This window comes from Protopterus annectens, chromosome 4.part1 (assembly GCF_019279795.1).
Source record: "Protopterus annectens isolate FY-2018-M chromosome 4.part1, PAN1.0, whole genome shotgun sequence".
NCBI lineage: Eukaryota > Metazoa > Chordata > Ceratodontiformes > Protopteridae > Protopterus > Protopterus annectens.
The window spans coordinates 582,514,500-582,525,908 of record NC_056734.1 but is presented as its reverse complement, the minus strand read 5'-3'; the positions used below and the strand labels follow the sequence as shown (position 1 = coordinate 582,525,908).

Genomic DNA, 11,409 nt, shown 5'->3' with positions numbered 1-11,409 from the left:
ATTTTACGATGCAAAACTGAATTTGGAAAATGGTAAATGAAAATGTCATATAAAATTCTAAACTGGCCAATGGTAATTCAACCTAAATCCAAATCCATAGGTATGTGCTAAATACAGAAATAACTCTGTTGGTTTATTTCAGCTCTGTAACAGCTTAGGAATTGTTCAAATGCAAATGAAATACTGCATTTCTGTTTACCCTGAATGGCACAACTTATGACAGCATAAATACGAATATGCATCAAAAGACAGCAAGGAGAAGCACACTAGTATCTAGGAACTACAATCTGCATATTAGGAAAATAATTGTTTTTAAAGATCCCTGCAAGATGCTTAAACCCTACCAATGTTTTGTGTGTTTATGAGAGAGAGAGAGAGACAGAGAAACAGTGTCAGGAGGAGGGGGTCATATCTCCAAACACCCCAATGCAAATGAGCAAATCCAGTAATATGGAAGAGTGAGGAATATTAGATACCAGGGGTAGCCCAAGTCATGGAAAAAGTTAATAAAAAAATATTTTGCAGCGGGAAATATGTATGGTTGGGGGGTTGCAAGACACCAGGGATACTCTCTACATATTCCCCTAAAGTCACAGAAAAAGGGAATAAAATAAAAGTTATGCATCACTACAGACATATGGGTGAAGGAAACACTAGACACCAGGCGCTTAAGTCAGAAGGACAAAAGAGTCAAACCTGCATCCTCAGCACAGCAAGTTGTTACCTAGCAGAATGTCAGTCCTCTGTCCTAGCATTAGTCAGCAGAAACCCTTCATAAATATTACATTCAGTGAAAATGAAACGAGGGAAATGTTCACCCCCTTTACCCATGGCCCAGGTAGTAGCTCATTAATAATTCAGTCCACTACACACTCTGAGAGGGATTGTATTTAGAGGTATTCCTTGAACTATAAGAAATATGAGACTGTTAAAGTCTGGCAAAACTGACCGATTACAACTGTTCGTGAGGTACACAAAATGGAGCAATGTCACAATCAGGGAGAGTTGGGAAAGATGGATTGTGCCCAGGGGAGGTCATTGCTTTAAAGTGTTTTGGTACAATATTGTACTGCATAACATCATCTGATAGATGCTATGATGCATTTTGCACAATAGGATCTACACTTACTTGGGTCATTTTTAAAAATAAAAACACTTTGTAAACTTGCTAATAAAACCATGGTCCAAATAAATTTAGTGTTTGTCTGTAGGAGGTTATGAGAGGTGACTGTCCATAGACTTTAATGGATGCCTCTCTGGGTATGTGCAACTTGACTCCATTACATTCTATGGACAACTCTCATGTTTTCCACTCAAGCTGACATCACTGAGGTTAAAGATCAACATTACACCTCACTGGTGTGGGAAAAAAAAACTTCACAAAGATTTTTTTTTTTAAGTCTGAAAATATTTTCTAAAATAATGAAGATGTGAAGTGGCAATTTATACAACATGTACATTGTTGTAAAAGGCAAGTCATGAAAGCATGACAAAACACTTTAAATTGCCCTACAGAAGACATCAGGAAAAAGCAGGGAGGAAAACATGATAACACTGGGGATATTATTTTAACTATTGCTTCAACTCCCTTAAAAAGGTAATAGAGCAATAAGTGCGGTATCACAATGCACTTTTTTAACAACAACAAGTGTGAAATTCTAATGTCTGATATTATTGACTGCAATCATCTTTTATTCATGAGGGGCAAGGAGAAACAGGAGGCTGCATCAGGGATGATTGGTCAAGTCACAGACAGTTAAGAGGTGTGTGTGTGTGTGTGTGTGTGTGTGTGTGTGTGTGTGTGTGTGTGTGTGTGTGTGTGTGTGTGTGTGTGTGTGTGTGTCTGCATGTGTGCATGTGTCTGTATGTGTATGTGTGCGTGTGTATGTGCATGTGTTTGCATGTGTGTGTGTGCATGCCTATGTGTGTATGTGTTTGTGTATTTGTGTGCATGTGTTTGTGTGTGTGTGTGTGTGTGTGTGTGTGCATGTGTTTGAATATGTTCATGTCTGTGACAGAGTGAATGAAGGAGGTGTCTGTGCCAACATGATGCATGTGCAAATTGAGATGCTTACCAGACAGAAGAGCTGATTTGCACTTGGGGTATTTAACGGAATTGGTTAAGTTAAGAAGAGTCAGGTAATTGTGGAGATGAAAGCATTAAACTCTGAATAAACAGGAATTATTCATTTTAGCTAGCATATTTGGAAATTAATGACCACCACATTATAGAATTACTTGGACATATGTGGGTCATTTCTTTGTACAATTACCTGATTTCTGTCTCTAAAAGCATGTGAAGTATCAGATAATTAATAAATAATATAAAGATGTTCTGGAACACATCCAAATGCTGAAATGTCAATGTCAACACTGCGAATGTTGACACACAAAAAGTGATACTCACAACACTGACAACCCAACATGCATGCTGGAAGTATAATCTCAGAGCATGTAAATGATAGCACACTGGTTTTTGCAGGAGATGCAAGTACAGAGAGCAGCCCTCACGCATTTTATATACTAACTCCGAGACTGCACAATCATCAGGGAGGTAGCACATTTCCCAACTATGGGGATTGTTGATCTCACACACCAGTTAACCATCGGTTTTGATGACTGTCGTGTGTTGACAAAACTGATGTCGACCAAATTGGCTGTAAATACACACACACACATACACACACATATATATATATATATATATATATATATATACACAGCGGTAGTGTTGTTGCCTCACAACAAGAGGTTCTCCTGTTCGATTTTCGGCTGGAGTTCCTTCTGTGTGGAGTCTACATGTCCTCCCCGCTGTCGAGTGGCCTCCGAAAGACATGCGTGAATGGGAGTGCCTTCGCTGATGGTTGGGCGTTGGGCTGGTAACTCGGCACCATAAAAATCTACTGCCAATCATTAGCGGACCGGAGTTCCGCTGTGGCGACCCCTAACCGGGAAAAGCCAAAAAGACAAACAACAACAACATGCATATATGCAATTTACATATGTGTGTGTATGTGAAGCATATGTATGTATCAATAGCTAGATCAATAGTTAGATCAGTGGTTGCATAGCTGTATATTTTAAAACAATTTGCACAAACACATACACACACATACATACACAGAAAAAGTGGAACGTGATTTTTCAAGTATTGTGTACTTTAAGATTTTAGAACGTGTGTGATGAGAAGACGAAACTGCAGCCCCCAATTAAATTGCACAAGGAATTTCTTTTATCACATAAACTATACCCTTCCATACTCAGTACATTTTATTTATTTATGTATGTATGTATGTATGTTCATTTTGTGGGTTAAGAATTACTCTGAATGACTTATTCATTTCAATGGGATTTGGCATTTTTGACAGATTGGCAAACACATGATTTTCACCCACTGCTAACTATTCACACACATTTATATGTATGTGGAAATATCTATATCTATCTATGTCTATCTATACATATATATATATATATATATATATATATACATACATATATATATATATATATATATATATATATATATATATATATTTATATATATGTAGATAGATAGATATGGGTATACTGCACATTATTGAAAACAGCTAAAGCTAACAGTCTAAATATCAACTGCACATGGTTGCAATCACAAAAGTCAAAAACACACTCTGCACGCATCCACCAAGAAACAGCCTTGGTGCATGGAACTTCCACATTGAAAAAAAAAAAGTAAAACATAATTTCTTGCAGGGGCAAGCACCTCTGCATCCCCCAACTGTGGGGCTACACCACCCACATCCACTGGTAATAACCCCAAGATCACACAGCCCTAAGGAATAAGAATATTACCCTTACCTATACACTTAATTTCACTGTCACCAATTTCTATATCTCTATGTATTTAGATAGATATATAGGTCTGTGTGTCTGTGTGTGTGTGTGTGTGTGTGTGTGTGTGTGTGTGTGTGTGTGTGTGTGTGTATCTATATATATATTTATACATAGGTATATATAAATTGCTGAAAAAATTGAAAACAAACAAGCTTTGCTCTCCAGTACACTGTCTTACAAATATATTTCGTTTTATGGATTGTACTGTCAAATATACTGACTATGCACAAAAAAGAAAGCTGTTTAGGAAGTATATGTTCTTTTCTAATTATAAAAGTATTTTGAAATAGTATTTAGAAATAACTATAATTTTCTCCTAAGTGGAAAGATACACCTAGTTTATAAATAAAGATAATACGGTAGTGTCCTGCAGAAGGAGAAGGCTCAAATTATATATAATCATAAAGGGGCATTAGAAAAATAAGTTGCAATGCTATCAACAAAAAAGGTTCTACCGACCTTTAGTGATTATGATGTCAGATGATCTCTGGGAGGCAAGGGTTCGCAGATAAGTTCCTGTAAATCCGAAATGGTTTTCCCTGTTTAATTATTCAAGTGTCGTATTTGTTTAAAACAGTTATGCAACTGTCAGTTGTTTGAAATGTGAAGATTGAACACTGTAACAAATAGTTGACAGGTAAACATCAGTGCTGTGGCCCACAATGCAATACCCCCTGTTTATAGCAAAAAGCAATCAAAATATCTCTTAACATCTAGCTCTTCCATGTCTGCTTAAAATGCAACCCTTTGCCTTAAGTAACAAAGACTTTTGTGATAAACAAAAATAAACAAACAAATGAAAGATGTTGTATGAGATCCCCGGATTTTATTCATATGTTTCAGTAGGATCCAGGCCTGTCAAATCAAAACAAATTATTTTTTCTGGAATTTGTAAATAAAAAAAATATTCATATGTTCAGACAATTAAAAATGGGTATACTGATTTCTTTTTAAAACATATCCAGTCTTATTTGTTATCTAGAGTTGGTTCTTAATAAAGACACCTTTGTAGAACATCCTTGGATCAACTCTCCAAAACATTTGATTTAATTTAAGAAATGTTATATTTGTAATGCAGAGACAGAGTTCTTTCTCCATAGTGTAGACAGCTTGGCAGAAAATGAATTTGGAATCCTGATCTACAATATGCTTTCATCTTTTTTTCATTCATTCTTTTTTAATGTCAAGCAGGCATGATTGTACTTTTTAATCCATTCATATGGAAAAGACTGGTAAATTCAGAATCATAATCATTGGGTCCTGGCTTTGTCTTGATCCTCTTTTTTCAGTGGAATAAGTTTCTGCTTCAGCTATGTTGAATCTTGGTTAACCACTTTGCCTCCATTCATTGTTGGTGTCCCTGAACTTTTTCGTGAACGTCCTTGTTTTTCTCCAATTTCATGAAGTGATGGCTCTCTGTACATGCATACTGTAAGATAAAAAAAAGTGAAGAATATTTAACAAGGCTGGTAGCAAAACATATGTATTATAATGCATTTCACTTTTTTCTGCAAACTGAGATAATGGAGTAACTTTTGAGACTCGTGTATGTATGTATGTATGTATGCAGTTCCAAGTATATGTGAATGTATGTAGTTTTATGTATTCATATATATATATATATATATATATATATATATATATATGTATGTATACATATCTAAATCTTGAAATCCATTACAATAGAAACTCTTTTTCATGAGATGAAAATCCCTAAACCTTGAATTCCCGAATGGCAATTTTTTCCCAGGATAAGTAAACACTTGCCCAAAATTAAACAAAAAAACACATTGTAGTAAATATGCCCTCCATACCCCCTAACTATATATACCAACTCTGGTATCATACTACAGTGAAGAAAAAAGCATGTTAGGCAAGGGTTTACTTACCATTGAAACATTCACTGTTCGGGAATTCAACATTTCTGTATTTTCGTCTCTCAAAAATCATCCCATATGGGATTTCAAGCTTCAGAAGGAAATCCGTTTGTGAGTGTGTTTATATATATATATATATATATATATATATATATATATATATATATATATATATATGTGTGTGTGTGTGTGTGTGTGTGTGTGTACATGCAAGTTATTTCATAGAAGTATTGGCTGTCCTGTCTTTTCGTAACATTTTAAGTCATTAAAGAAAGTATGTGAGGAATGAATAGTGAAAATACACAACGTGTTTAAGTTATAAATGTTAATTAGAACTGAATATAGAACTCCACTAACAGCTTTCTATTTGAAATTAACATCTTATCTTGATGTGGTAAATGTCCATCACAGCTACACTTGTGAGCTTCTAATTAAGAAATGTATTGCTGAGTTTTCCTTAAACAAACATGATTAGACATGTTAATTTCAAACTAAAACTTACATTTTTTTTCTGAAATATAACCTATCTGCTAACGGCAGGCCTCTCCATACCATTATCAACTTGATGTCATGACTGACAAACTAGAGTTCATAATGCTAACATAATACCAATCCTTTTTCAAATGAAGAGCTCAACTCCCTTCAGTATTATCAAGCTCATCATTAGAAAAATGAGACATTATATTATTGCTCAATTAACAAAAAAAAGAATAATCTTTTGGTTTATGATCATAGGCATTCAATAGAGTCTGAGAAATATGATTGTTTTTTAGAGACAATGAGATTGTTCTAAAGATTGAAGCATAGTTGGCATAATGGTTAAAGTCTTTACCTTCCATGCACATGGTACAAGGTTTGATCCGGACCTCTGGCCAATGCCTAGATTGACTTTGCATGTTCTCCCTGTCTCTTTGTGGGGTGCCCCCTCAGTTCTCAAAAACATGCTGAGTATTTCTACCTCAGTCTCATCCAAGAATGGAGGTGTGGATAGCAGCACAGACATTTATATGATGCCTAAAGAGTTGTATAGACCAATCACTTTAGGCATCGACTGTGGTAAGCAGTACCTTTAGAGAGAATACAAATCAGACTGCATGCCTAATAATAATAATTGCCTCTAGGTGATTTGTTCTTGTTGATTAATGCTGCCAAATATTTGTCCAGTGAGTAGTGGGTTAAAGACCCAGCCTACTTGACCTACACCAGGGAGGGGGTGTATGTGCCCCCTATTGTCCACCATAAAACTCAGCAGCCCTGGGTCAATAAGGTACTGACTGGTTGGTATCTACTTGCCCAGCTTGGTTTAACTGACACAGCTCTGTTGAGTAAAACTTGGACATGAAAAACAATCAACCTACCAAATATGAATTAAGGACAGCTACACTCAATGTAAGTTCACTGGCAGGACACAGCCTGGAAGAGAATGGCATGATGGAAAGAAGGAAGCTATCCAGGAGACAAGATGGGATCCAGAGTTTGTTACTTAGGAGGAGGATATAATAGAAATGGTTTTGGAATTGTGGTGAGGGAGAGGCTTCAGACGACAGTGACGGATGACATCAGAATTAGAAACAGACTCAAAGCAATTATATTTTAGTGTAAGGATAGCACACTATTCATACTCTCAGGCATCTGAGAGTCTTATTAAATAACATCTACTTCCAGTTTGAAGGACATTAATTTAGAAAAGTGACAGGGATTGCAATGGGGGTAGCTTTGGCACTTAGCCTAGCAAATACAGCCTTGAGGAAAATGGAAAGAAGAGCTTATTTACAACTCCCCATTCTACTAAGAAATGGGATGCTACCTTAGATTTATTGATGATATATTCATCTTTGGAACAGCAACATTGAAAGCTTGAACAAATTTCTGGAGCACATAAATGGATCAATTAACTTCCTAAAGTTCCCAATGGCATGCAGCACAGAATCCATCAACTTTCTACATCTTAACATCAGCAAAAAAAATGGCATCAGAAATCCTTTCAAATGACCTATACCAAAAAACAATTAGAGTAAACCTCCAGCTACACAGCAACAGATTGTGCCCCTACATTATCAAACAAAACTTAACTAAATCATGAGGTCTCCACATAGCTATGGTCTCCAAGGAACTGGAAACATTCACTAAAAACATCATTGAACTGGAAAAAGACTTCCTAACCAGAGGTTATAGTGGGTGAATGGTCAGACAAAATTTGGACCCCATTATTCACCTCAAAATGGAAGAGATCGTACCATGGATAATCCAGGTAACAACCTAAACAGATTAGTTAGGAATGCCAACCAAAGGTCCAATAGCAACTTCTAGAACTCCTGTATCACCCTGACCTACACTTTAGACTATTCTGAGATTAACTCTCCAATGGAGCTCAGGAAGTTTGCACTGTAACTTTCAATGGGTTTAGCCTAAGCCTTTTGACAGAATCAAATTATGTCCTCACATTTCAAACACATGCTCATATCTATGGAACCATAGGGGTTATGAAAGAAAAATAAATGGCAAACTCTTTAGCACTAATTATTAGTGGTAGTATTTTTTAGATTATAGTTGTAAATAGAATTTTATAAGTCACAGTAAACACAGCAACAATTACATTTGTAATATTTTGTAAACAACTTGCAATATCTCAGCAACCACTCACATTACAAACATACTGTCAGCAGCATTTTATTCATCTAGCTGAGAGCTTTGATATGAAGCTAAGGAGTTCTGTCTGTGTTACTTGGTTGTTGACATATTTAGAAAAATGTGAAAATTATAGCTATATAAATTAATATCATAAAAACAACAGTTAATATCTGTTTGCCTGCACTAAACAGAGGTCAAATATTAATGCAGCTGAGTTTTCCATTGTGTAAGCTTTAAGATGAAATATTATAAAACTTTGTGCATAGCCTGGTTTTAGAATTATTGATGCAAATATGAACAAGCAATATTTGATGCCTAGAGGCATCAGTAGGAGTTAATTACAGATGCACCTGGCGGCATCACTCAAATGTAATGAGCTAAACAGGTCATCCTTGCCAACTTGTGCATTATCAACCAAAATGAAATCAATCAAGAAAAGTAGGAGCATCGGATACTATGTGGTTTGCCCTTTGCCCTGACCACCTATAAAAAAAATCACACCCACAAAGGCACATATCCATATGGCCCTCCAAACTGTAGCTATTGCAAATATATGAGCAATAGAGACAGTTTCTACTGCCTCAAAAGCAAAAAGGTATACTCCAGACAACTCAATGGAAATTTCAAAACAGATAAACTGGTATACAAAGCAAAGTGCAACAGATGCCCAGCCTTCTATATCAGAAACACAATCAATAAGTTGAAGAGCAGGATAACAGAACACTATACAGACATAAGATATGGAACCAAGACCAATCTCTTTGCCAAACACGCAGCTGTCACACCAAGACAACAGACCTTATTGTGTCACAGTATAGACCGATTCCACAATGAGGAGCTAAATGGCAATGAAAATGACATTCTGTAAAGAAAAAGTAAATCCATCAACTTCATCATTTACCTCAGGAAACTTAATCACCAACTTTTATAATGAAAGACCTCAATCACCCCACTGGCTAAGTTCCAAAGCATACTGGTCATGGTTTTACTGGAACCTGGTCTCAATTAGCCTCAAGCCCACAATCCCAATAGCCCCTAGGATCTTGGATGACACCACCTTCAAGCAAACTGCCCCTTTAAAGCCTCCACATTCTGGGATGAAAAATCCCTAGGCTCAGAACAAGATCCCCAGGGCATGTGAATCAATATAACATCATCTAGAATTCCTAAACTCTATCTTTTTATATCACCTAGACCAATTAGTTTGGACACAGTTTAAGCTTCTTAAGAAAACTGACAGATCTATAGTAGGAGAATGAAAGTGCTGCATATTTCCAAATCCACTTGTCTCTATTAAAATGACCCACCATAAGGATGCCTTAATTTCAGAACATCCAACAGTCCAAGAACAGATGACTGGATGGAGAATGATGATAAGGAAGTTTGAGTCAAAATAAAACTTTAACAAGGACTAAGATGGTCTTATAAGAACATTTATCTATGTTTAATGTGTCTTTGTTTACAAGTTTTTTGTTTTTTATATTGAAATATAACAGTATCATGTAATACAAGCTTTTAGGATCAGGACCAGTCAAACCTATACCACACCCCAATGACCTCATCAAGAGGGGCTGGACCTAGCATACTTACGTGAAGGGGTAGATGAAAAAACACCCAGATCCAAAACCCTTAAATATCCTCAGTAAGTTTGGAGCAGCATTCATCTGCCTGGAATAAAGAACACTCCAGACTATAATCATGATCCTGAGATTTCATTCTTTAACCGGTTGCACTATGTGATAATTTGACTGAGATTTTACTAGCCCATTTTAAATTCCCAAGCAGGTAAAGAAGCTAACATCCAGCAGACAACCAGCACCACTAACTATGGAGACTGAAGGTTAAGGTACACCGAAGGCATAGACCAAAAAGCCAGATTTGCTCAGGTAAAAAAAAAGGTTTAATATCAGTATATGCATCACAGAAGGGTTGTGATAGTGAGGGAAAGAGTGCATTCAGACAGAAGCTGTAGGTCCGACTAGATAATGATAATGGGTGACCTGAATGCACATACTGAGACAGACAGAATAGAATATGAAATAAGTGGAGATGAAGGAGAATTAAGGAATGAGTCCAGCTCGTCTGCATCTGAAACACTGCTGATTGGTGTGACAGTCATCAACAGTGTACTCATAATACTGGTTAGACCCAAAATATTAAAAACATGCACATTTTCATTATTATTTTTAGGCAAGTTTTAATATCTCCTTTTATCTGTGAGCCAAAATCACATAACCTATGCAGATTTCATTCACACACCATCTTCTGTACACTGGTCTGTCAGTGAAATATTAATGGAAATATAATAAATAATCCCATTAATCTGATACCTAGTATTTGTATAACAAACAAAGCATCACATCTTGACTTCTGCTAAAGCCTTCAATTCCATGTTCATTTCATACTGCTAAATTCATCAAGTATTTGGAACCCAGAACAAGAGTTACCATTTACAACATTGTTTAAGGAAGTTATTTGCAGCTTTATTACAAAATATGCAAATTCCCATAACTGCTATTAACAAAACCTAATATTTTTGTCTAAGGTAGAAAGTAACATATATATTTTTTTACTGTAGTGAGGATGATACTCTGAGATATTCAGATACAATGACAGTTTTTGCACATATCTCTTTTTCATTATGAACTTTTAATTGGATAGCTGTTATTGGAGCCAAGGTAGTACAATCTCAAAACTACAGTAAGCTCTACTGACTCTGGATACAATTACAAATATTTATATTATAAGACAAATTAGAGATGACTCGTTCTGCTAGCCCACAGTAACAAAGACAGATCCATGTTCATTTCATGCTAGAAGGCAATGTGAAATCATGGCACTGCCAATCATCCCAAGAAATAAACAAATAAACAAAATATTCACTTTGCACTTTTTGGCCTTTCATGTTGTGCTAGCTCAATTGTTAGAGTGGACATTCTGGGTACTAGAATACTGTATTGCTGACATGCACTTTTAAGTATATAAATGATCCAATGATGTCTTTAGCACATTGCAAAACCTTTCT

General features: G+C 36.0%; 1 protein-coding gene across 2 annotated transcripts in view; it reads right to left on the bottom strand.

Annotated features, from left to right (window-relative positions):
- Positions 1–4,680: 4,680 nt before the first annotated feature.
- Positions 4,681–11,409, bottom strand: part of FGF12 (fibroblast growth factor 12) — a 2,088,810-nt gene continuing 2,082,081 nt past the window's right edge. For both annotated transcript variants that reach the window (XM_044070389.1, XM_044070388.1), the window contains exon 5: positions 4,681–5,305. In XM_044070389.1, the coding sequence (XP_043926324.1) occupies positions 5,187–5,305 (119 nt within the window). In that variant the 3' untranslated portion in view covers positions 4,681–5,186. The remainder of the gene's footprint in view (positions 5,306–11,409) is intronic.